This window comes from Haliotis cracherodii, unplaced genomic scaffold (assembly GCF_022045235.1).
Source record: "Haliotis cracherodii isolate W230 unplaced genomic scaffold, xgHalCrac1.p SCAF_8, whole genome shotgun sequence".
Lineage (NCBI taxonomy): Eukaryota > Metazoa > Mollusca > Gastropoda > Lepetellida > Haliotidae > Haliotis > Haliotis cracherodii.
The window spans coordinates 37,962,946-37,990,087 of NW_027266341.1; the positions used below are offsets into that span (position 1 = coordinate 37,962,946).

At 39.5% G+C, this 27,142-nt stretch overlaps 2 protein-coding genes across 2 annotated transcripts in view; one reads left to right on the forward strand and one right to left on the reverse strand.

The window, feature by feature from the left end:
- Window positions 1-26,924, forward strand: part of LOC139450155 (uncharacterized) — an 88,052-nt gene extending 61,128 nt beyond the window's left edge. Inside the window, exons 2-6 of the mRNA XM_071231823.1 lie at window positions 24,328-24,369; window positions 24,877-24,958; window positions 25,330-25,479; window positions 25,976-26,113; window positions 26,667-26,924. Coding sequence (XP_071087924.1) covers window positions 24,346-24,369; window positions 24,877-24,958; window positions 25,330-25,479; window positions 25,976-26,113; window positions 26,667-26,812 — 540 coding nt within the window. The 5' untranslated portion in view covers window positions 24,328-24,345 and the 3' untranslated portion in view covers window positions 26,813-26,924. The remainder of the gene's footprint in view (window positions 1-24,327; window positions 24,370-24,876; window positions 24,959-25,329; window positions 25,480-25,975; window positions 26,114-26,666) is intronic.
- LOC139450975 (uncharacterized) lies at window positions 1,471-21,438 on the reverse strand. The gene is made up of 13 exons (XM_071232798.1): window positions 21,262-21,438; window positions 20,788-20,912; window positions 20,564-20,700; window positions 10,951-11,001; window positions 10,492-10,582; window positions 9,924-10,011; window positions 9,566-9,651; window positions 7,974-8,147; window positions 5,498-5,595; window positions 4,735-4,874; window positions 3,951-4,063; window positions 1,922-2,067; window positions 1,471-1,676 (listed from the first exon to the last, which is right to left on the reverse strand). Exons 1-13 carry the CDS (start codon window positions 21,436-21,438, stop codon window positions 1,471-1,473), a joined length of 1,632 nt encoding a protein of 543 aa, XP_071088899.1.
- Window positions 26,925-27,142: the final 218 nt, after the last annotated feature.

Below are 27,142 nucleotides of genomic sequence, written 5' to 3' on the forward strand. Positions count from 1 at the left end.
GCCGAAGACCCGGGTTCGATTCCCGACATGGGTACAATGTGTGAAGCCCATTTCTGGCGTCCTCTACCGTGATATTGCTGAAATATTGCTAAAAGCGTCATACAAACATACTCACTCACTCACTCACTCATGTTGTGTATTTCATGCATAAGGAGTTCAGGTTTGATTAAGGTTCTTTCAAGTCCTTGAAGCTCATTAACTTTGCTTTTGTTGCTGAAATATTATTTTGTATATGTGCAATATGTCTCATGTGTTAAACAACATTAAGAATGTGTAATGCTGTTAAGTTGATACCTTAATTTATGACTTTCACTTATGCCAGCTTTCAAGTGATTGTGTGAAAGTTATCTCCAGTAGATACACATGTAATATGCAATAATGTAAAATTGCAATGTCCTTGTGCATCGCACACCATGTTGATATAGTTATGTTATGATATATTATTGCGGTACATAGCTAATTTGCTGAAAGGTGTATGACCAGTGGTATTAGAAATACATGTATGTATTTTCAATGTTTCGGTTTGTTTAGCTATTTTTCTAATTTACTGTACTTCAGTACCATCCCAGGGTGTCATCTCATTGTTAGTCAAGGCAATACGGATATCCCAGTAAACCCTGTCCTTACTAAGCTACAATTAACAAAAAAACATGCAGGTACTCAAATGATGTAATGTGACCATTATTTATGTAAAGTAAACTACGGTTATAACGAACTCAAAGGGACCAATTTCGATACAACCGTAGTTTGTTATAAGCATATATACAACAAATGGCTGGGACCAAAACTGGCTCGTTATATCCGAGTTCGTTATAAATGTATTTTGCTGTATTTCGTATGACATTTCATTATTGGAATTGTTTTCATTTGATCATTTTCATAACTCATGTTTAACCAGATGAAGAGCGAAGGACATTGTGTGTGAGAGTGCGTGAAATATAAATGCCAACGTATCATTCGACAACATAGATGTTGGACCTTTCTTCCATGATACACATTTTTAAAACAACAGAAAACCGCATACTTTTTATGCTTTTAAAGGTTATATTTTTCCTGTTTCCACGGGAACAAGTTAGATGAAACGGGGGGAATGTTGTTGTTTCTGGACCAGAACTCAAAACTATTCCAGAATTTTCTTCCAAACTTGGTACATGTGTTAATCATGGGATAAAGTAGCGCCTTCTGCTATTTTTAGAATTGCTTTTCCGTTTTCATGCCAAACTCTCTAAAAGTGAAAGGCATTATAAAAATACCCTTGTATACGGACAGATAGATTTGTTACTGTAACAGTCAGATGATTGATTTGTTCTTTCGAATCTGTAGGGGTGGGGGCATTTGTAGTCTTATGATAAACCTTGTTTTTATTTAACAGTATCAAAGTTAAAACGTCCAGTAAATGTGATACAGAAGAGTTTTATTACTTTCTTTCATACTAGCTTCAATAAAAGAATGGAAGTTAACAGGAGTGTTCTAGTGAGTTAATGTGGCAGTCAGAAGATCAAATAAGACTAAACATTCCTGGCTGTTGGAGGGCGGACGCATTGCCTGGCTGCGGAAGATTTCGTCGCACAGAGTCTGAAAGTCATCGTCTACTCCTTTGGGACGAGGTCGGGTGCAACACTGCCACAAGTCGGCAACGTCCGTTGCGCACACTTCAAACTTGTAGTCGTGGGCGCCTGCGAATGGAAGTTAAGAACACATGATTTGTATAAATTCAAATTAATCCGTGTTCTTCTTTGTATGGATATTGTTGTTTGCTTATAAAACCGAAACATGTCTGTTTGCGAATATATCGGATATAGAAAATATACATTAAGTACAATGTTTGATATTGCACCGTACAAGCCAAACACGGGGTTTAAGTACACAGGTTGTATTTGTTGTAACCACAGTATCGCCTCCATGTGTTCCACAATCGTACCATACATTTCTGGCATGCTGTACATCAAATCTGGTCTCCCATTCAGCTGACCGTTTACCCGCCTCGGCAGATGTGTATTCCACTCGTCTCTTATTCTGTTTAGATCCGCCTGAATCACGTCCATACAGCTGTATCGGAGACAGTCCCTTACAAGACAAAATCAGTACATGGAAACGTTTGTATTAAAACTAAGGGACTTGGCATGGTTATCAACATAGTTTAATCCTCAAAAAGGATGAACCACATTGTGTTTATCTCCATTCTACCATGACAAAATTACTTGCGAACTCCGGTATCAGTGAAAACACTGAGAAAAGCGGAATGGATTGAGTTCAATGTTTTGAGTGGGTTGTCGATCTGAATCTGAAGAGATAATATATCCCAATAATATCCCCAAAACCAAACATGGCGCTTGTTTGCACAAACATATTTTTTTCATATCGAAATACGTCACTCGCAAATATGACAGACATCAAAAGTGTGTATCAAAGCTACTTGTCCGCTATAAAAAACTAAACAAGCCCGGCATGTTTTCGTTGTTCACCACACGTCACTGTTTTGATGTCATACAGCTCATTTTGACGCAGAAAATCTAGCGTCATACTTGGCCATAGAGAAGCGATATATTAAGCTGTCTGTGGTTCTTAACGATATAATACGATTTCACCTGACTACACTGAACGAGAGATACGAAGACACAGGGGACCCTAACGTTTTGGAGAAGCTGTGATAGACCTCACACACCCTCTATACTTTTATCTTGTTTTGACAGGTAAACAAAGCGACAATACCCTTTCTATATCCAATAGAAATGTCTGCATAAAGCTCCGACTATATCATGAGCATGTGTTTATCAATCACTATCAAATAGTAATGATACCAGGTGTTCGCGAAAGGGTAGCGTTTCCTGTCCCACCGCTGGCACCCGTCATAAACACATGCAAAGGCAAGTCAATTGTTGACCTGAACAAACATGGGAACATATGATACAAGTCAAAATAAGGAAAATTGCATCAGACATCATATTTGTCACTAGTGCATCAAATGTGGAAATATCATCCACATGTCTACCATAAACATTTTGATAGCCTTACTGATGCCTTGAATGTTGTAATTTGATAGCATGGTGCTCTTTCAAATCTTGTTAGAAAGAGCATGCTCGATTGTATCTCAAAAGCGAAATATGAACGTCAAAGGCTGGAGCTGCTGGGATATTGCTGGACATATGAAAGAGATGAGCAGATCTCACTCGTCTCCTTTATTTCTAGTTAAGTTGGGTAAATCAGTAGAAGGGAATTGGCTACTTGATTGTTATTGAACGATGTCAGATGATCGGTATACCTGAAGCTTAAGTTAAACCTCTATTGGCCAAATTACCTATTTTTTACTTTGCCAATCCTAGCAGAATTTCCGATTCCTATGCTTTATGAAACAGATCCGTAAGAAGGGGAGCAAATTTGGTGCCCATGGGGTTGACTTCTTCTTGCCTAAATGTCTTTCCCCAAAATTATACGTTGATGTTATCAATAAGGAAGTCCAGCATTTCACATTTTTTTTCCCCAGTAAACTTCAGATGGCATTTGCTTTCATCTTTCACAAATTGTCCTGAACCTCTGAGTAAGTGAGTATAGTTTTACGCCGCTTTTAGCAATATTCCAGCAATATCACGGCGGGGGACACCAGTAATGGGCTTCACACATTGTTCCCATGTCGGGCCTGAACCTCTCAATAGAGATACGTAACTGGATCAGTGCTCACCAAGTTTTGTAACAAAAGTCACATGGATCACGGAATGATTTTCGTCCTTATTGTCATGTGGGATAGTGATGCACAAAGTTAAGACATGGAAGATCACCGTGTTAGTGTTTCCACCATATTCTAACTTACTTCAAAAGCATTTGAAAATCATAACGAATTCAGTGAATGACTCTGCATCCTACGCACGGATCGTAGCTAATCAAAAGGATGTCTTGAAGCGGAGTCATGACGGAGTCATTGTCTTTATAACTGTAGCATAGTTTGTACCTACCTTTCAAAATCATCAGAAAAATTGATGGCATTTGTGTTCTGTAAATCTTTGAAAAGATCTATCCAGAAAGCAATGCCACCTTCCTTCATGGATCTCCACCACCTTTCTATCCTCTGTAATGAATAAAGGTAGTTATGAGTACTTACGCCGAGCACTTAAACGGTTTGTTTATGTCATTCCAGAAACTTTAAGGAAGACACTTAGAGGAATTCAATAAATATCACACGTCGTTTGGCAACATGGTACGCAATGATTTCCAATTCTTGGACCTTGACACGAAATTTTGACATCTCTTAACTAACAGGCAATTACTCCTTAATACAAGTTGTGGGAATGGAGAGAGCATTTGGTAGAGCAGGATATGAGTACCTTTTGGACTGATCTTCAGTGAAACTCATATTATAAGTCTCAGCACTATATAGCCCTGTACGCTCTGTTGACTGTTACATTGAAGGTATAATCATTCATGTTTTGTTAAACATATGATCGAAAAGTGTTTTGTTTGTTTCTTGTTTAACGCCGCACTCAGCAATATTCCAGCTCTATCATGGCGGTCTGTAAGTAATTGAGTCTGGACCAGACAATCCAGTGATTGACACTATGAGCATCGATCCACGCAATGATATGCATCAATCAATGCAGCAAGCGTGACAACCCAATCCGTCATTCGCCTCTTACGACAAGCATAGTCGCCTTTTACGGCAAGAAAAGAGTTTTGAGCATAATTGATTAATTTTTCACACATGGTCAATAATGCGCTCTTTCTTTGCCATTTTTTTCTTACTTGGTTTGAATTAGAACTTCCAATTATGACAGAACTCTCCCCTGCCATTTCATCAGTGTGGTGCCACCTGAATGATTTCTGCATGTCTTCAATGACACCGTTCTCGGTCCCTGCGTCCATTCTGATGCATCTGGGGACACCTGCATGGTAGCTCAGATATTGTGTTACAACGTTACGTAAAACGGAATTGTTTCACGATATTTTCATGACATATCAAAACTCACGATACGATGAAGTAATCAACTATATCTAAAACAAATGAGAATTCCTCAATGTGATAGTCGAAATGAGAACAAGCCTGATAATTAATCACACCTTGACACACACACATACATGTGCTATGATACAAACACATGAAAACTGCAGTGTAATGCCCGACACGGAGTGTGCCAAATGTTCTACTTCATAAGAAGTACATAATAAAGTGTCAAACTTTGCTAATGATGTGGCCAAATGCTATTTAATACAGTTTAAGAAAATTGTTAAAGGGAAAGTATTACATCTATTACGAAATGGGAACAATAAACATTGAAAATGTAAACAAAGACAACCACTAAAGAGAGTGCTGTGAGCGTTCACATTCAGATAATTTCTGCCAAATTACTGATGCTTAAAAATAACTCTTACATCTAATGATTTGAACGTCATGAATATGACGTCGTCATAGGTAAACACATACATGACCAAATCAATCTTCCCAAATTCAGAACTACATATTAAACATTAAGTATGTTTATATTTGTAATGATTCCAAAGCTCCTACCTTGCAGCGTTTCAATAAAATTCAGAAAGTAAGAGGCAACAACGTATGGATTGTTGTTCGTGTTAGACACTTCAAGCCACAATATCTTCCTGGAGAACCTGAAAAAGAACTGGAAATGTTTACAAACGAATAGCCAGTGGACAAGTGTACATACGTGTACATACATACGTACGTACGTACGTACGTACGTACATACATACATACATACATACATACATACATACATACATACATACATACATACATACATACATACATACATACATACATACATACATACATACATACATACGCCCTTAGTATAAACTCACTTATAAAATATTCACCAGCACCAGCACCAGCGCCTTGAAATTCCCACACATGTCCGAAGCCATGGGAATATAACATATTCTTAATACCAGAAACCCATGTATTCCTACCGACGGCATCAAACCTAACTAACATATCGTAGCACCGTTTTGGAAATATCTCTTGAGACGCATTAAGGAGCTTAAATCAGTATCTTAAACATCTTGTGTAAGAATCAATATAATTACCATATCGACCACATTCTCCGAGCTTTGCAACATTTCGAGATTTGGAATTAATACCTAAAACAGATTTACAAAACTTCGCTTGGAAACGTTCGAGAAGTAACCATTTATGAACACCCCAAATCTCCGAACCATATACAATAATAGGTTTAAGCTATGAGTCGAACATTTTAAACAACATTTTAGGAGCGATATTTCGAAGTTTATAACTGAGCTGTGTTATAGGAAAAAAACCTTCACTTGCTTTCAAAACTAATGTCTGAACTGTTCTCGACCAACACAGCCTGTTTGAAAATATAATACCCAAATAACTGTAATATGAAGAGACCTTGATAGGCATATGTCCTAGTTTCCATTTCTCGTAGTACCTCAACTTACCGCCATTACGATAAACTAAGGTATCAGTTTTATCTATGTTCACTTTTAAACACCATTTGTTTCAGGATTTGTGTAATACATCAATCTTCTCCTGTAGTTAAAGAAATGAATGTGCAAAAATACACCAAAAGTCAACAACATATAAGAGAAGAACCAATTGCAGTAAATCCGCATGTACAAATATCCCTCCACACTGCTGGATGTCTTCTTCCAACTGATTTATGAATAACGAAAACTAAAAACGTGTACATACATACATACATACATACATACATACATACATACATACATTTGTGCTAATGCCGTACTGATTTAATGGTCTTCGAAAGTTTATTGTAAATTCAATATTTGTAAGAGCTACAATGAGCTTAATTATAAGGTCAATGGCACAGATTTACCCATTCACATACTAACGCAAAAGAAACGCAAGTAAAGTTCTGTGTGTATGAAATGCACAAAATAATAATTTGTGAAAACAAACATAAAGAAACGTATTGAAGAAACGCTGTTCACTGTTTACATTATTCTTTTCGAGCACGTAGCAGGAACGCATTCGTTTTTCCTCGTTTGACGTTTTTTGCACGTGCAGCACAATACACATGAAACAATGCGTGCATTTCACCCTTTGTCCATTCCCTATAAGCTCCCGTACAAAAAACTGCAATGGGCCGCACAGCACCTGAGTTGGCGGCGTCAACGGTGGCTATAAATTGTCTCCTCAGAACCTCAAGGTTCAACCTCTCCCACCCACATCAGAGTGTTGAAACGACGTATTGTGAGTTGTGCTAGCTTCTGTGTCGTACAGGCCAACCGATGGGGAGGAGGAAGCATTATGGGGTGGGGAGGCTGCAGTTACGATTACAGGACCCCTCTACACGTGTAATGTCAAGGTGTGACTGCTGTCGTGTACGACCCGTGAAAATACGGGGTCGAATAGGTCTTCAGCAACCCATGCATGCCATAAAAAGCAACAATGTTTGTCGTAAGAGGCGACTAACGGGAATGGGGTGGTCAGACTCACTGACTTGGTTGATATTTGCCATCGTATCCCAATTGCGTGGATCGATGCTCATGATGTCAATCACTTGAATGTCTGGTCCAGACTTGATTATTTACAGACCGCCGTCATATAGCTGGAATATTGCAGAGCGCGACGTTAAACAACGAACGACGAAGCTGTCATGTACCGGGATGATATTTTTCGTAATCACGTCAGACCTCTCTTCCTGGGTCAACTTCAACTCCAGGTCTTTCAGCAGGACAACGCTCGTCCCCATACAGTACAAGTCAAGTCTCTGTGGACTTCCTCAGACTGAATAACATTCCTGTGGAGGCTTTGGCTGTCTTTGTCATCGGCGCCAGTTGAGCATGACTCTTTTCTCGGGTCGGTTTGGTGATATTTAAATAAACACGGATGGTTTCCATCAACCAATCGACGCTTATTTGGTATCAAGTGTTTTCTCTGTTATCATTTATTGACATTATCAACATATATTTTATAGCCTTAGCGTTATTGCATGTAATGCCCAACTTGCGTTTCTTTTGCGGTAACTTAGCTTATTTACCCGCATATGGCTCCGTGAATTGCAAAACCAAATGGTTTTAATTTATCATAACCGTCGATATGGACGAGATAATTTGGTCCTTTGTTAATGTAGACACGCCTTGATAGCCGATGGCAAGACCTCATGTCCACACCTTCTGGATCTAACTCACGCTGAAGCTGGAGGACTGTATCTCTGAAAGTTTATTTTACGATTTTGAGCAGGGTTCAAAAGTGATGTTTTATGAAAGAACTGTTTGCACCTCATGTATCATCGACCAAAACACATTAACCGCCTCCGTGGTGTAGTGGGTATAGTGGAAGGTAAGTGGGTGCGTTCATACCCAGGCCGCGGACATAAGTGTTTTTGTTTATAAAGAAAAGAAAGGGCCGGCCATTCGTTATGCAGATTGTAGTAGTGGTGTATTGCTAAGCCATAACTGCTCTGGTGTGGGATGAGACAGACAACCCTGGTCCGCGCACATCCAAGACACCTGTCCCTTCAATCGTAGAGAAATAGATGGGAAATGCAAATTGTCTCTGTACATGATAAAGCAAAACAATATGTTAACAATGCGGTTGGCGGCCATATCATTCCTCTTCGGTTGTATGTTGTTCATTAAATTTCTTTTGGTTATTCATAAATTCTGTTTCATTTGTTTCTCAGTCACGTGTGTCACGCCATGTGATTTTCAGATGTTTAGACCTTGTTTTCCTTCTACTACATTACTTTGATTTCGAGATTTTCTAAATTGTGTGAGTGACCTGCTTACCCGTTCCGCGAACACCTAGTGAATTCATTGAAACTCGCCGGTGATTCTTTCATACTATTTCACCCCTATTTTGCCTTTTACACCAAGTGAAGTCTGCTTCGGTGTATGGTCAGAGCTGGTTGTTTTGTGCCGTTGACGTTTCATATTTACAAACTCAGCTAAGGCACGAAATGTTATTGTCTTCATGTGTATATAATCGCAACATAACATTTTTAAAATAAGTGGAAATCTCTAATAAAAGCAGAGTCCATTGTAAGATTGTGATTATGGAAAACTATCCAATAGTGATGATACCAGGTGTTAGCAAAAGGGTGAGCGTATCCAGCACCTGAACAAACACATGCAAGGAAAAGTCAGGTGTTCACCTGAAAGAAACAACACTGGATCATATGGTACAAGTTAAAATTGGACATTGCATTGGACATAACTTTTGTCACAGATACTAGTACGGTAAAATTAGAAACTTCCTCTTCATGTCTGCCATAAAACCTTTTGGGAGTTTTACTGAGGTCTTGGATGTTGTAACCATGATCAAACAACTTTTGAAGAGATTGCTCATTGACTATTGGAAATTTGAAGTCCTATCTCGTGTCATGCAGTCTTCTGGAGAGTGTTTTTTAACTCTCATTATTTATGCATAGATATGAATATGAATCAGATGAGGCAGTTAAACTGGCCTTATTATGTTTTTCTAGTTCATGTGGGAACATCAGTAGAAGGGACTTGGCTATGTGACCCTTATTAAACGATAGCAGATAGTTGATATACCGATGACCTATGTTATACTTCTTGTCCAATTTCAAGTTATTGACTATTCTAGGTTTAATATTTCACTGGATACCTTGGCACTGAGAGACCATACGACGACAGCAACCGTGACCGCATTGACCGACATCCCAGATAGGCACCATTGCCATTTAGTTCTTGCTGCAATAATGAAGCGTAACTGTAAAACAGTGTACTTGATCTCACAGCAATGATATATAATTTTTTTAATAAATATGTCTGTATTATAGTATTTGAAACATGGCCTTTCAAATCGAAAATTCAATGCGGAATTCTCAAGGGTACAATTCAGCTGTGTATTGTTGATTATATGAGCGTTAAAACGATATATATCCTTTATTTCATTGTAAAAACAGATGATACTGTAAGTTGCTTAATGTAAGTAATTAACAGAAACTTGGCGTTACATGTACCTGTACTGCTCGCCGTACCACTTGAATATTTGAAACACCACGGCGGCGTAAATTCATTCTTCTGAAGATACGTTTCAGTTGACGGATACTGTAAGGAATGATAATTATTATTCATAACTGTCATTTAATGCCACCTTGCAACAATGAAATAAGTAACTGTTTGGCAAAGTGACTTGGGTAGTATTTCCAAACACTTCCAGAAATTGAGTTCATTGGCATACAATCAACGAAACATTGTGTGAATACATGTACATACAAATGATGTATACACACATCTCAAGAGTAGATAAAAGATGACTATTAAGGAAAGGTCATTGCTCAATTTAGTTCATACTAATATTGTGACACTGACCTAATATTGTACATAACACTGTTTATTCCTGTACTACATTTATGCACAAACAATGTCAAAGAGAATGTAACAATGCTTATGTAATAGTTCTTTATGTACAATTTATGAATATGTCTTGGTTTGAATGTTCATGATATGTTCATATACAGGTATTTTTTGCTCACACTTTATATCAATAACTGGATGACATACACAGTGTAAATAAGTAATACGAACCAGATGGAGAAACCGTGTCTTAGATGTAGAACTACGCGTATTTCTTCATAGCTCAATCCATCAAAAAAGTATTGACGAATTAAATCATCTCCTGAAAGCCGTTAAGGGACATAGGCTGCGAGTGGAACAAAAACATCCTACTGAATGAAAATACATATCGAATAATGAATACTTAAATTACACAGTATTCATATTATAGGCACACAACCGAATATACGGGTTAAGTACTAGGATACTAAATAATCAAGGATTTAACAAATAATTTGAAGAGACCAGGTCGAAAACTTCACATTTCGAAAACTGCATTTATTAACACTTTATTGTAATATTCCACTGAAACATATTTCATGAGTATAACATTTAATCGAATAAAAGAATTGTATGTCTCATCAATTGGAGATAAAGTTCTCATTATCTGCATATCTTCTCCGTGCCTCGTTGTGTGGGAAAAAAGGATACTACATGTAGGCGGAGCCCCACTTGAACCAAAAGAAGCCATTGGCAGCAAACCTACGTGAAAAGAATATGTTGAAATATTACAGAGAAAGGGCAAAATCAACTTCTCACGTTACCTGCGTGAAAGCACAACTGTACAGAATAATAATATATATGAGATACAATGTCACATACAAGTTACAGACGAAGAGAAAGAATTGTTTTTAGCTCTTAAAATCACTGGATGATACACATGAGTTGTACTAGCATTAACCCCATCTTCAATAAAACTGTAAAATGACCATCAGGTGAATGGGCATCGTCTATTTTCGCCATCAGTAGAGTTCGCATATGTCGTCATGATGGCAATTTTCTGCGACAATTACTTATGTTATTTTATGTTACATGCAGGACTCCAAACGTTGTGCAAAGCTTTCGAAAGACCTACGAACTCGCAGTAAAATTTACACTCAGATGTTTTAAGGATATTTGTTAGCATGTGCAATACAAACATATTTTCAATGGTGGTCTTGGCTCAATATGTGATTATATTCAAACAATTGTTTGTATGTATTGTTCAAAATTAATGTAAATAGTTTCCTGAAGCCACCTTGGATAGTAATTAGTCTCTAGGAGCTTGGGTATTTAGAAATGACTTACTTCTCGGGTTGCGTCTTTTAGGGTTCAGCACCTGCAGCTTTATAGCGTTTAAAATGTTTATGGTATGTTACATAACTGTTGAATACTGTTGTATATTATATATGTATATGTCATTGGCCGACTCTTGGCACTTTAGATGATAATTGTTACGTCACGTGGCGTACGTTATCAATAATAGTAGGTATATAGAATACTAAACGGGCTTCCTTTTGATACCTTTTTTTGTGTTTCATTAATTTTCCATTACACGGCGAGTCTTGTATTTTATTTATTACTTGCCATGTATAAGTCTCTTTGTAAATTTCACTGTCGTGTGTGAATAGACAGACATTTCCGAGATCCACAGCATAATCCAATTGAGCCTTAACCGAATAATACTTTAAGCACGTCAAAAGTTGACGCGTTTTATTTAATGCCAATCAACAGCCTACCTTTAGAATTCTGGGGTCGGTTCTACAAAGCTATCGTAGCACCTCTAGCTTATCGTAACTCCCACACTATAACATACACTTACGACTGTCGTTGCGCTACGACCGTCTTGTGGAACTGGGCCTAGCACCACCAAGTTTACAAACACGTCACAACAAATTTGACGTAATTTATGGAATATTGATGCAAGATGCTTCGGCGAAACAATACCATGTGATGTAAACCTAGCAACAGAGTCGCTGGGGTCATCGACTGTGCCTAAGCTTCTATCAGTGATTTGGCATCTCCACACGCCTTGTTGAATAAGCGCAGGGGTGTTGGCAGTTTTAAATAGTGGTTAGTGAAACTTGGTCCCGCAGTACATAAGAACGCGCTTTGGTTCTACACGGTGTGTTGTACAGCTGTATGTTAATGAACCGGGCGAGAAATATATATTGTCATTTCATCAACAAAGTCGCGTTCTCGCATTGTCGCGCTTTTAGTAGTTACTGCTTGTTTTAATTTCTTAACAAAACATGATCTATAGTTGTAGATGAATACGTCCAGTGAACGAAATCACTCACATCAATTACAAATGTGTTATATAGACGTCCTTTAAGGAGCTAAGTTTGTGGGTTAAAGGGTCTTTTGTTAATTGAATTTTGAGGTATTAATTAGGGCTCCAAGCCGAAAGGCTGTAGAGCCCTATTGTAATCGTTCGATTTATTATTATTAGGGCTCCAAGCCGAAAGGCTGTAGAACCCTATTGAAATCGTTCGATTTATTGTTATTAGGGCTCCAAGCCGAAAGGCTGTAGAGCCCTATTGAAATCGTTCGATTTATTATTATTATTATTATTATTATTATTATTATTATTATTATTGTTATTATTTATTATTATTATCATCATCATCATCATCATCATCATTATTATTATTATTATTATTATTATTATTATTATCATCATTATTGGGGCTTCAAGCCGAAAGGCTGTAGAGCCCTATTGTAATCGTTCGATTTATTATTGTTATTATTATTAGGGCTCCAAGCCGAAAGGCTGTAGAGCCCTATTGTAATCGTTCGATTTATTATTATTATTTATTATTATTATTATTATTATTATTATTATTATTATTATTTATTATTCCGCCGATTTTTGTACCAGGCCTAGCAAAATAACCACTTGCCTGATTGTGTTCAAATTTTGTATGTGTATGTGGACCGTTGGGTACTAGTGCCCGCCAAAAACCCAAGGCCGTAGGCAACCCACGCTTGTCTTAAGAGGCGATTATCGGGATTGGAACATTGTCTTGGTGGTAAATGGGTTTAGAACACACTGGTTAACTCTGGCACATACCAATTTCGTAGCGGTGATGTCCTGCAAACGGTGACTATCATTTGCATGAGTTGGTACAAGCAAACCATATGCGGATTCGAACATGGTCGATGTCAAACATGAGTTAAGAACACACTGGGACATATGTGGTGATGTCTCACAAGCAGTTCATTACATTTGACGGCGTTGGTACAGGCAAACCATTTGAGGATTCGAACATGATCGAAGTCAAACATGGGTTAAGAACACACTGGGACACATGTGGGGATGTCTGACAAGCGGTTCATAACATTTGACGGCGATGGTACAGGCAAACCATTTGAGGATTCGAACATGGTCGAAGTCAAACATGGGTTAAGAACACACTGGGACACATGTGGGGATGTCTGACAAGCGGTTCATTACATTTGACGGCGTTGGTACAGGCAAACCATATCAGGATTCGAACATGGACGAGGTCGGAAACAGGTTTATCACTTTATTTCAGCAATACGACATAAACCCGGGGCCCCGACGAACTAAGAACGCTCATCCATTTGACTGGGGCTCAACTGACAGAGACGTTACAGCCTGTTAAAGAGTCACCAAGCCGAAAAGCTGAAGAGTCCCAGTGCTATCGTTCGATTTAATATTATTATTATTCCGCCGATTTTTGTACCAGAGCTAGCATAATAACCATTGTCTCGATTCCGTTCAAATTTTGTATGTGTATCCAGATAGTTATGTACCAGATACCACACAAATTCCAAGGCCGTAGGCCCAAAGACCAAGGGCAGATAACTGAAAAATAAACAATTTTTAAAGCTATATTTAGCCCTATTGCTTCGCAACCGCTTGTCCAATTACTTTCAAACTTTAGATGTGTCTGCTGCTTTGGATGCTTGACATTTTATGTTCTTTGACTTTGGTCATTGGTCACGTGGTTTGGCAGCCATATTGGATTCAATGTTTTCACAGTGTCTTTTGGGTACATGTTTTTAAATGCATACTCTTCTGAATCCCTTGCATGAAATGTTTTCAAACTTTCTGAGAATGGTCTCCTTACATAGCACATGAAACTCTGTTAGCCGATGTTGGATATCTTTTATATCGACGGACCTATTGGATTTTGATTTTGATCATTTTTTTCACCGAAACTTTACTTTGAAGATCATATCTTGTAAGGTTCTCCACAGAAACTATTGAAAGTTTTCATGAAGTTAGTGTGACATATGCATCTTATTGTTTGTTCTTGGTTGCATGCTAAAAGTAACGCCTTTGGTGGTAATATTTCATTAATATTTGGGACACCCCTGGAACACGCCAATTTCGTTGTGGCGATTTCCGGTGACTATGTTGTTACGGAATTGGTACAAGCAAACCCTTAATGGATTCGAACATGTCCGAGGTCGGAAATGGGGTAAGAACAGACTTGGACACTCCGGCACACGACAATTTTGTAGCGGTGATACCCTACAAGTGGTGCCTACATTTGAGGGATTTGGTACAAGGAAACCCTTTGAGGATTCGAACATGGACGTTTGTGTACAGTATAGCTTGGAGCCCGCCATTGCTGCTTTGCAGCTTTATTTCAAATTAAGTTTATATGATTCAAATATGGATATCGCAAATACATTTTTGTGACATTCGTGAGTCACTATTGTTTAATGCCGCACTGAACAGTATTTCAGTTGTGGCATGTCAGCTACATGTGGGAGGAAAGTCGAAAGTCATGTAGGTAAAAACAAACCTCATAGGTTTCGGGCACGCCTAGGGAGCGTCACACTGCACAGCGAATTCATCGATTTGAGAGTGTGACCGAGTTAATTTATAATAATAATAGTCCATTTCTATGGCACTTTTTCACGCTGAATATCATACTCAAAACACAGTATTACCACTGTCCTTCTCATCTCCAAGGGGAGTTTGTTACGACCTAACCTGACTGTGACATGCTAGAAGGTTTACAGCCACGTTGTCATATTATCTTTCCGGGTATCCATTCACAGTGGCATATTTGGAACAGAGTCGACACCACATGCGTCACGTGTGCATCAATGTGGGACAGAACGGAGGCACTTGAAGCTATCAGGAGCCAAGCAGCCGAACACGGTCACCCATCCAAGGACTCCTCGTGACTTACGTTACCTGTAGTTTAACGCAGCTTTGAACAAAACTTCAGTTTTTTCACAGCGTGTCAGCTTGATGTGGAAGGACATACCTAAGTGATGTGTGTGTTTGGTACTGAGATTAGAACACGCGATCATAGTTTTCTGGTACCTCTAAGAGACGCAAAGCGAATTGCGCCGTCTAAAACGACAGGGACAATCGTGTGTCAATTGAAAAAACAGATGTCGGAGACTAGAATTCATTTAAATAGAAATACAAAGTATCTGTTTCTTGCTGTGAAAAAAACGTTTGGTTTATGAAAATCGACACAGACAATAACGATTAATGAACTAATTTTTAAAGCAACGATGAACGATTTGTTTTCATTTTGAGAAAGCAAACCACGTTGCCTTTGCTACTTTGGTTTAAGAACCACTGGAGATAACAAAAGACAACTGGAGTTTGAAAAGGAGTATAACCATTTCGGCGCCTGCGTAGATTAATACACTTACTACGCATGCGCACCATTAATCGGAACGGGCGACAATACTGAAAATGTCCAATGTCGCATTGTGGCATTGTCGCGCTTTGGTCAAATAAAAACGATTATTCAAAGCGCGATAATGGGACAACTGTCCATAATGTCCCTTCTAGTATTCCCTATAAATGAGCATTGGTTTACTTTACAGCTTCAGTCTAATATCAGGTTTCCAAAGGTTTCCCGCTGTTAAACATTGTGAATGTATATCGAACAGTCAGCTATTTTGTTTTTTGAGATCGACATAACATACATAAAACATAAACATAAATCTTCATATGTCAACCTTTTCAATTTATTGTGGAAAATTTCCAATATTGTAATGAGGTTCATTGTGATCTCCCAATAGAGATTTGATAAACGCATATAAATACAATCAAACCTTTTCAATATACTCTCAATCTATAAGAATGTGTTATGACAAATAAACATCAACTTTAAATGGTAAAATACAAAACAGAACTGGGTATGTCCGTACTAACGGCAGTGTTCCAATACACATTTACTCACAGGGATCTTAGGGGTTACAGAACAGATACCAAGTAATCTATGTGGTCGTAATTGGCGACTAAAGGGATCGGATGCTACGGCTAGGTGATTTGGTTGAAGGCATGTTGTCAAGAAGAAAGAATTCCTGCACATCAGATGGGATCACAACAAATATTTCATGTTAAGGATTTTATGCGCGACTGTTACTGACAAAACGTCGTTTGGGGTGTCATACTTGCGGCTTGGGGCGTTGTTCATAATATCACTGGCCTAACTGGTTACTGGACTATAAAAAGGACCGACTTCATATCGCCCTTAAGATGCTAAATATGGAGCTAAAAACAAACAAGCAAATACCTACTGTCAGAGTTTGGAATTTTCCACTAGTTCAGATAAATGTCTTCTTTTATATTCTTCGTTCTTCTGTACAGTGTTTATGTAAATAGTGTCGCCCAGTTAAAATGGCGACTTGTACACGTGTGATGTAAGCATGACGCATGCGCACAATAGTTTAAATGATTAAACCTGATTGGATGATTATAAGTCGAGAATGCGAGATAGCGACACTTGACCAATATCGCTATCTCGCGTTCTCGCGTTCTCGTGTTTTTGTGCTTATAGCCTATACAGTTGTATGTAACTATTTTCAAAAACACGAGAACGCGAGAACGCGAGATTGCGAGATTGGTCAAGTGTCGCGATCTCGCGTTCTCGTGCTTTTGTGCTAATTGCCTATACAGTTATATGTAACTATTTTCAAAAACACGAGAACGCGAGAACGCGAGATTGCGACATTAGTCAAGTGTCGCGATCTCGCGTTCTCGTGTTTTTGTGCTTATAGCCTATACAGTTATATGTAACTATTTTCAAAAACACGAGAACGCGAGAACGCGAGATTGCGACATTAGTCAAGTGTCGCGATCTCGCGATCTCGCGTTCTCGTGTTTTTGTGCTAATAGCCTATACAGTTGTATGTAACTATTTTCAAAAACACGAGAACGCGAGAACGCGAGATTGCGAGATTGGTCAATTGTCGCGATCTCGCGTTCTCGTGTTTTTGGTAATTGCCTATACAGTTATATGTAACTATTTTCAAAAACACGAGAACGCGAGAACGCGAGATTGCGACATTGGTCAAGTGTCGCGATCTCGCGTTCTCGTGCTTTTGTGCTAATAGCCTATACACTTATATGTAACTATTTTCAAAAACACGAGAACGCGAGAACGCGAGATTGCGAGATTGGTCAATTGTCGCGATCTCGCGTTCTCGTGTTTTTGTGGTTATTGCCTATACAGTTATATGTAACTATTTTCAAAAACACGAGAACGCGAGATTGCGACATTGGTCAAGTGTCGCGATCTCGCGTTCTCGTGTTTTTGTGCTAATAGCCTATACAGTTGTATGTAACTATTTTCAAAAACACGAGAACGCGAGAACGCGAGATTGCGACATTAGTCAAGTGTCGCGATCTCGCGTTCTCGTGTTTTTGTGCTTATAGCCTATACAGTTATATGTAACTATTTTCAAAAACACGAGAACGCGAGAACGCGAGATTGCGACATTAGTCAATTGTCGCGATCTCGCGATCTCGCGTTCTCGTGTTTTTGTGCTAATAGCCTATACAGTTGTATGTAACTATTTTCAAAAACACGAGAACGCGAGAACGCGAGATTGCGACATTAGTCAAGTGTCGCGATCTCGCGTTCTCGTGTTTTTGTGCTTATAGCCTATACAGTTATATGTAACTATTTTCAAAAACACGAGAACGCGAGAACGCGAGATTGCGACATTAGTCAATTGTCGCGATCTCGCGATCTCGCGTTCTCGTGTTTTTGTGCTAATAGCCTATACAGTTGTATGTAACTATTTTCAAAAACACGAGAACGCGAGAACGCGAGATTGCGACATTAGTCAAGTGTCGCGATCTCGCGTTCTCGTGTTTTTGTGCTTATAGCCTATACAGTTATATGTAACTATTTTCAAAAAACACGAGAACGCGAGAACGCGAGATTGCGAGATTGGTCAATTGTCGCGATCTCGCGTTCTCGTGTTTTTGGTAATTGCCTATACAGTTATATGTAACTATTTTCAAAAACACGAGAACGCGAGAACGCGAGATTGCGACATTGGTCAAGTGTCGCGATCTCGCGTTGTCGTGTTTTTTGGTGCTGATTGCCTATACTGTCATCTTGTGGCTCAGTCGTCTGAGTTGTAGCAATTCGTTGTGTAGAGTTGCGTCCCTTGGATGTGCCAGAAACCTACAATGGAAGGTTTCCTCTCATTTTAAACGGGCACTGATCTACAGAAATGCCCCTAGGCTGGTTGTTGCCTTAGTTATTGCCTTAGTTATTGCCCCCCCCCCCCCCCCCCCCCCCCCCCCCACACACACACACACACCCACACACACACCCTGAAATAGTGCTAAAAGGGGGATAAAAACAAACACACTCACTCACTCTAATACTAGGATAAATAGTCTATTTTTAAGCCCTTTTGAACCTCTTAAAAATTGTTAGTCAATCTGGACTTGGATTCAGTCAATTTCTATATTACTGAAATATTTAGACATTTTATAAATTGCCTGAGTGAATGACTTTTTACACATTGAGTGTAATATACATGTATACACGCCTACAGGTACCAGAGGAACAAAACTGATTCTATCCAATGCAACAGCAAATGAATGAAAACAAAATGCAAATATCATAATTACGACCCATCGCAGTTTTATGTATACATTTGGGCAGCTTCCTTGTTCGAGGAATGTATCCGTGAATATTCACATACAGGAACAATATCCCATACGTCTGCAGCTGTACAAATAAACTTATTCGACGTCACATGGCTCTGTTACATTCAAATGTTAAAATTTATACATATAGCGTTTCTGGATAATTATTATAACCTGTGTTCGTTTCGCAACTGATCACTAAGTTTCTTTCAGATGTTTTTACAAAGGTGTCAAGTCTCATCGGTCAGCTAAGATAGCACGTGTGACAATTATGTTCATGATGTCCATGGTGCTTTAAAAATATCCATGGACTTGATGAACAATCAATAAACGTATTATCGGCTAATCCTTTGAACCAAGTATGTTGTTTTTACATCGGCACTTCACGCCATGATATGAGTGTATTCCGTCTGCTTTAGTAAACCTACACATGTAAACACTTACAAATCCACTGTGCAAGATAACAGTGATCAATCAATGAACGTATTTTCTGTGGAACTTTTGATGGCGAGGAATGATCCGTGTACAAAAAAGTAAATGAACTGATCACTCCTCTTTCTGGGCTGCCACGTGAATATTACATAACATACATTTCACCTCAATTCAAACCTGGATTCAGATGAAATAATTACCCAAGACACAAGACATGCCAAATGGGAACCTTTGTCAGGTAATCTGAGTAGTGCTACCACTAACTACCTGTAATAGGTTCATTAACTGAGCAAAGACACAGGTGTAGGGTTATGCCAGAAAACGTGGATTACAACAAGAGGTAGCAATCGTATTATCCGCGCAATACAAAATCCGAAAATGCTTTCACTGCTGGGATACCATTTTTTAAACTATAAAAATAAACTGACCGCCAAAAGAAACGTTACCAACGATATTTCTAGGGTAAAATATGACCAACACAAATTGAAGCAGCAATAACAATTAACACGTCCCATTTTAATTCTGGAAACCCAAAAGTCCAGAAACTCTACGGTCTTTTCCCAGTCTCGGTCAAAGGTATTTACAAAAATAAGCATGCTGTTTTCATGGGAACATACTAAGGAAGGAAAAATGAAAAAAAAAGAGTTCAAAAACTCAATATTTACACCATCTCTCCCATGGGCCAATTATTGTATTGTAGAACTTCATCATTCAGAACCGTAAAATTGCTAATTCGACAACAAAGTCCTTGACCTCAAGGGACATTTCTTGACAAGGGGTCATTCGTCCAGTATTCGATCAACAACATTGGTTACAACTTTAAGGTGACGACGGCCCAGACTGTTCAATACGGGATATGACCTCCATGAGCGGCAATGCATCTTCGAATGCGGCGTCGAACTGAGTAGACAAGCGTCCTCACATCGACCGAAGGTATCCGATTCCACTCCTCACGGAGGGCAACGATCAACGCTTGTCTCGTGAAGGGAGGATGTTGACGTTTCCGAAGACGACGCCCCAGCTGGTCCCAGAGATCTGGTAATCGAGCTGGCCACGGCAGGACAGTCACGTTGTTGGCGTTGAGGAAGTCTCTAGTAATACGGGCTTTATGGGGTGTGGCGTTATCTTGTTGGAACACCGTCCGTTGTTGTCGCTGGATGAAAGGAAGAACCACTGGCCGTGAGATATTGTCAATGTAGCGTTGTGCTGTCAGATTGACTTCGATGATGAGACGTTCCGTCTTCTCGTCCCCGCAAATGCCGCCCCAGGCCATCACATTTCCGCCCCCGTAAGGTTCAACCTCCTGGACACAACCAGGAGCCGTACGTTCACCACGTCGTCGATAAACTCGCGTCCGCCCATCAGGTTTGAAGAGTTGGAACCTGCTCTCGTCACTAAACAGCACTCGCCGCCAATCCCTTTGTTGCCATCGCTGAGTTTGCCTGCACCACGTCAATCTGGCACGTCGATGTTGACGGGTCAAGGTCATGCCCTTGAAAGGGCGATAAGCCCGGAGACCATAATGTCGTAGTCGTTTGGTCACTGTTTGTCTGATGACCGGATGTCCTAAGTTGTTGGCAGCTGATGACGTCACAGTAAGAAATATGTTCCTCGGATGAAGTACCCGTAAAAAGCGGTCATGTTGCGGTTACGTGACCTTTGGTCTGCCACTCCGTGGTCTGTCTGCGGTTCTGCCGGTCTGTCGGAGACGTGCGACCAATCTGGTAATGGTCATCTTGGAGCATGTTAATGGCAACCGCTCTCCGTGTCGCTCCTATCTGCAGCATACATATGGCTCTCTCCCTCTGGACAGCGGTCAGTCTTGGCATGTTCGTTGGTGTTAATCATCGCAACCAGTGATAGGGAACAGATCCGTGCGTAACTTATACCCGGGATTGCACGGTAATTGGGGAAAGAATGTTTTATAAAAATGCTGAAAACACCAATATTTCCCAAAATCCGTAAAGCACGTGTAAAGAACGACAGAGAACATGAAGGTTGTATTCGTGAAATGTGTTCTTTACTGTTTTTGAACAGGTTGGCATCTTTGTTTCAAAGTGGCAAATCAGTTAATGTTGGTAACGTTTCTTTTGGCCCTCAGTTTATAGCCATCTGGGGTATTTCCAAATAACGACATCCGATGAGCTTCCATCGTTCTTTTTGTCCGTTTGTTTAGGCTGACGAAATTAATTAACATGCGCCCTGTGTCTGAGATTCAGAGATTACAGGTAACCAATCAGTGTTCTTGAACACGGTAGTCTTGTCACGCTCAGTTGCGTCAGCGAGCAAATCGGCAGATAGTGAACCCCCGCTGGCAGAGTTAGACAGCCGAGAAGGAGATTAGTGCCCCTTTAAACCTACAAGCCGGGATATAACTGAAATATAAATACTGGTCAAAGCAGTGTTAAACTCACTCCCTTATTCAGAGCCATGCCGGTCCCCCAGGCTTGATATTGGGGGTACTTTTCCAGTATAAGCATGCCTGTCATTTGGATGTTAAGGCTGCAATAAATTAATAGTTACAGTTTGATTGATTTTTTAAAAACATGGGAGACAGGAGACGTTTAAATTTAACGTTTTATTTTGTTCTTATTAACCTACTTTAGGCATATGTGTACGATTGCTGTCGACGGATGCGATTCGCATGCATCATGTGTGTTCAGTAGGGCTACGTGTGCGGAGTATTTTATCAGGTAAAGAAAGTAGGAACACTCATACTAACGATACTTCTATTTCAAGGAATTTGAGGGCATTAGAATAATGTAAGGCAGGATGTTTTGTTGTCAGGCGGGATGAAAATCAATTAATTAAAGTAGCGAATATGGTATCGTATAAAAAAACATAAACAAAAAAAACATCGGACAATATCATTTTATCCGAATGCTACAAATTGGTCTGTGAGAATTTTATTTTAATGAATATTCTAGCCGTGTGTGAAATTGCCTCATTGAGAAACTCACTGGCTTGTGATTATTTCTGTAACTCACAGTGTAGCCGCGAATAGCTGCAATACTGCTGATGCGGCTTTAAGCAATATTACTCACTCACTCACTGACTGTGATAGTTTTGTTTCCAGCTTTCGGACACATTAATGTTTTCACCATTATTGGAGATTCATGCACACAATTTCTTTTGTAAATTATATTGTGCATGTTGGGGGGTTTATTATAAAGTGCATAGGAAACTGTAACAACTTTGTGTATGTAAATTACATAGCATTTCCAAGCTCAAGTCATAAGTTTGCTAAATGCTACTTGGAGAATGAAGAGCATGAAAGAAGCATGACCATAGGACTACTAACGTGCGCATGCGCTTGACCTTATGATATTACGCATGCGCACGGACAGCGTCTAAAACGCGAGAACACGAGAACGCGAGATCGCGAGAAAATGAAATGTCGCATTCTCGCGTTCTCGCGATTTCGTGTTTTTGTGGCCTAATTTGACAAGTCGAGATTGCGAGATTGCGAGATTTTGCATCATGTCCAAATGTCGCATTCTCGCGTTGTCGACTTTTGACAAAAAGTGCTATGTACCAAAAACACGAGAATGCGAGATCGCGAGAACGCGAGATTTTGGCCAAATCTCGCGTTCTCGCGATCTCGCATTCTCGTGTTTTGGGCATATTTAGCTCGTTTCCAAAGGTCGAGATCGCGAGAATGCGAGATCGCGAGAATGTCCCTTACAGTATTCCATAGATACATGCGTACATTAAGAATGTTTTGAAGTGGGTTAGTGTCAGTATTTTCCAAGATTGTATCTCTGGCCCTAACATACACATACCTTTACCTGAACTAGTTATTTTGTTATAGAATGAGTACCCCCCAAAAAAACAAAAAAACAAAACAACAACAACAACAAACAACCAAACAAAACAAGCAAACAAAAAACAACAACAAACAAACAAACAAACAAAACACACACACCAACCCCCCCCCCCCCCCCCCCCCCCAAAAAAAAAAACAAAAAAACAAACCCAGCAACAACAAAAAACAAAAAACAACAACAAAACAACAACAGGATAGTGTGGGATTCTTTTTATATTGTGGAGACTGACTGAAGGGGTCGTGTTCTGAACAAAGTTATTTGTAATCTATTTAAAATATTTTGTTTTCCAATTTTGATCATGTTCATTATATTTCGTTGTTTTTTTAAATGTTCAGGCATTTCTCCTTCTTCTCATCCCTTCTCATCCCTATGTTGGTTGTTCTCTGACCGTCCCTGCATCACCATCATCCCTCTGTTGATTGTTCTCTGGCCGTCACTGTATCTCCATCATCCCTATGTCGGTTGTTCTCTGGTCGTCACTGTATCTCCATCACCTCTATGTCGGTTGTTCTCTTGCCGTCATCTGCATGTCAACATATTTTCCACATGTCTAATGTTTCCAAAATACCAATATGTGTACTGTGGAACATGTAACCTTAAACTATCAGTGACCTGAGATTGAGCAAAAACAGTTATCATTAATATATTCGAAGAAATACCAATTTAATGCATCCATTTATGGAGGTAGATTGTCTATTAACGATACTATCCCATGTTAAATCACCATTATGATATGAGCTATCAATACAATTGGCTGAATGTTATTGTATACCCCACTGATTCCAATGTCTTCCATTGTCTGTGTTAATGATGTTGTTGTGATTGGTAGCTTTCAACTAGCTTAATTGGATTACTCTTACAAGTATATAAGCTAGACCTTATCACCTGCAGGCATCGTGCGTCGGATCCATGTTTTCAGAAAGACAGGAATTGGTAAGTCATACTCTTATGTTTTAGTCAAGAAAATGATTTGTTAATTGGTCTTCTTCATATTAATATATGATGTGTATTCTAAAGGCATGTAGATGATAGATCACTTAAGGGTTAGAGGTGATATTCTACTTCAGACGTAAAAGTAATACAAACTTCAGTTGGACAGGTGATAGACAAGCTCCCCAGCAACCTTTGCTTGTCGTATGAGGCGATCGAATTCATCAGGCTCGGTTGTTGATTGCGTGTCATTCTGACGGCGTGGGTCGTTTGTGCACAATACCGATCACTGGATTGCCTTGCCCAGACTCAATTGTATACAGGCTGTCGTCACACTAGCAGTGTAGCTAACCAGGAACCAAGTACAAATGTGCTTGCATACATCTTGTAGGATGACAATACCTTGAACGTTCCCTGTCACTGATAGAACAGGGCGTTCCTATACATGATATTTTGTAATTTACATTATGTTATTTCTGGTATATCTGACCTGTATTACTTATATTGCAGCTCAAAATGTCAGCTATCACTTTGCTGTTGGTTCTCTCCCTGGCAGCCCTGGGGTCTGCTGTCACCCCCGGGGTGACTACATGTACGTAGTTACCACATACAACACAGATATAACACTCAGATTTATTAATTGTCTAACAACACACCTATTACAGAATCAAGGAGATATATCCACCCGTCTTGTCCTTTTCTAAAGATTAAAAAAAAACATGAGCAGGATGTGATTAATACCGTGACGTGACTCCTCCACTGCCATTTCAAAAACAACTATTCAAAAGAAGATATTTGCATTCAAATGCTTCCTGTTTTCCGAAACTGGATTTCAATACTTTTTACCTAATTTAGATTGCTTATTCCTGTCCCATTGTTGACCGAAGTTGTTATACGTGTTACTTGTTTATACCGAACGGATGTAACTAAAAGTGGATGTTCCTTATATCGGTCTGTTCACAGTTACCCTCGACTACGCGATGACATCGGACGGCTGTATGGTAGATGGAGTTCGGAGATTGGAGGATGAAACCTTCACCGTCACAGGATCCGGCCCCTGCATCACCTACAAGTGCCGAAAATCAAAGGTCCGCCTGGTGACAGGATCCTCATGTAAGTGCTGACTCAGTGTCACCTGAACACCTGTGTTGTTAACACAGACCCATTCTTAACTGATTACGCCAGTCTTTTTAAATCTCAAGCTGCACAATCTCACTAAAATCAAATCTTAATTTTCGCTTCCATAAACAAGGGTTTTAGGACATCTAATTACGATTCACGCCAGAACGACCTTTAATCCGACCAATCAGAGTGTTGCTTACCAGATCAGGAAAGTAACAGTAAGAATACGTTTTCTAATTATGCAACCGAAAATGATTTTCCGAACGACAGTAACGGGCTTTATGACTGAATCCGTACAGTCTAGGCCATCTATTCGCTATTTCAGAAGATCTGATTTTATTGAGATTGCTAAATGCAAAAGTTTTCAAAGGATCGTACGTCCGGTTGAAGGATTCCAAATGTATCTGTGTTCATGAAAATCATTGTTTTACAACCTATGGTCGGTTTAGCTTTGTTGATCTAGCTCAGTCTACGTTATATTATCCAGCATGCCAAGATGGCGACACCTGCAACTCTGGAGAGTTCACTTCCGGCTGTAACACGTACACCTGTGCTGTAGCCGGTCAGACGAAGAGGAATGATCAACAGGTTATCGTCACACAGACTGTCGCACTTGTTGGAACAGGTACTGTATTATACTCGTCACGTTTATGTCCTAGATGAAGAAACTGTTCACTGGAGTTCAATGGCTAATCGGGGCGCTAAGGAACAGAAAACTATCAATTGTGAAAGTAACGGACAATTGGTAGCAAGTTTGATATAAGCCGTTTTACAAAAGTTCAGCATTATTTTCGGCTAACTCTAAACTTTGATGTATATCTCATAGTCTAACAGTTACTGGATACCTTTTGTACACAGATGCATTGAATCAGTTTCACACAAGCAACAAATTAATACGTCTAAACACAGGCTAAACATTGCTGATAAATCCTAGAGCATCTCCCCCTTTAAAACATATAAATAACGCTTTCTGTAGTGCAATGACCTTTTAACTGCATGATTATTAGAAGACCGAATTGACCTTGTGTAAAACATGTTTCTGCAGGAGAAACGTTTAATGCAAAAGTTTATCCTTGAGTGACACCACCTCATGATGTCATTATTTCCAGTTATACATTGTCTTGTAGTTCTACGAAGGACACAGTTTGTTCTTAATGATCGACCATGGTCTGTTACAGAGCAATGCTACGTGGGTGGAGGCTGCTACTCTCTCGACACTGAAATACCGACGTCTGCAGGGACGTGTGTGTGTGCCAGCTCCACCGACATCACATGTGAACCCAACTTGCTGGTCGACCCTTCGGTTTATGGCAAACTAGGTTAACGAGGAGGATGACCTTTTGGCTGCTAGATCCTCGGCGGTTGACCCTTACGCTCACGACCCTCACTGCTCTCGATGAAGTGGTCACTATAGTTCTCAACACACCTGAGTAGAATCTGCTGTACCTGAAATAAAGATAACCAGTAATATCTCTTGATACATTTTGTCATTTATGATTCTGTTGGATTACCTGCAGTTTTACATCGAGTGTCAACCAAACTTGGTGGTCGACACTTCCGCCCGAGGCTCTCTCGATGGTTATCGAGGTGTTTAGATTTAATCCTACTGTGTTCTTAATCGATGATAGATATTTCTCAGGTTGCAGTGAGGATT

Excerpts from the sequence above, each read along its gene's own strand:
- LOC139450975 (XM_071232798.1), bottom strand. The coding sequence starts at position 21,438 with ATGCCAAGACTGACCGCTGTCCAGAGGGAGAGAGCCATATGTATGCTG. Across the intron at positions 20,701-20,787 it reads TACATTGACAATATCTCACG|AGACTTCCTCAACGCCAACA; the intron begins GCCAGTGGTTCT and ends CCGTATTACTAG. Across the intron at positions 10,583-10,950 it reads TGGGGCTCCGCCTACATGTA|GAGATGATTTAATTCGTCAA; the intron begins GTATCCTTTTTT and ends AACGGCTTTCAG.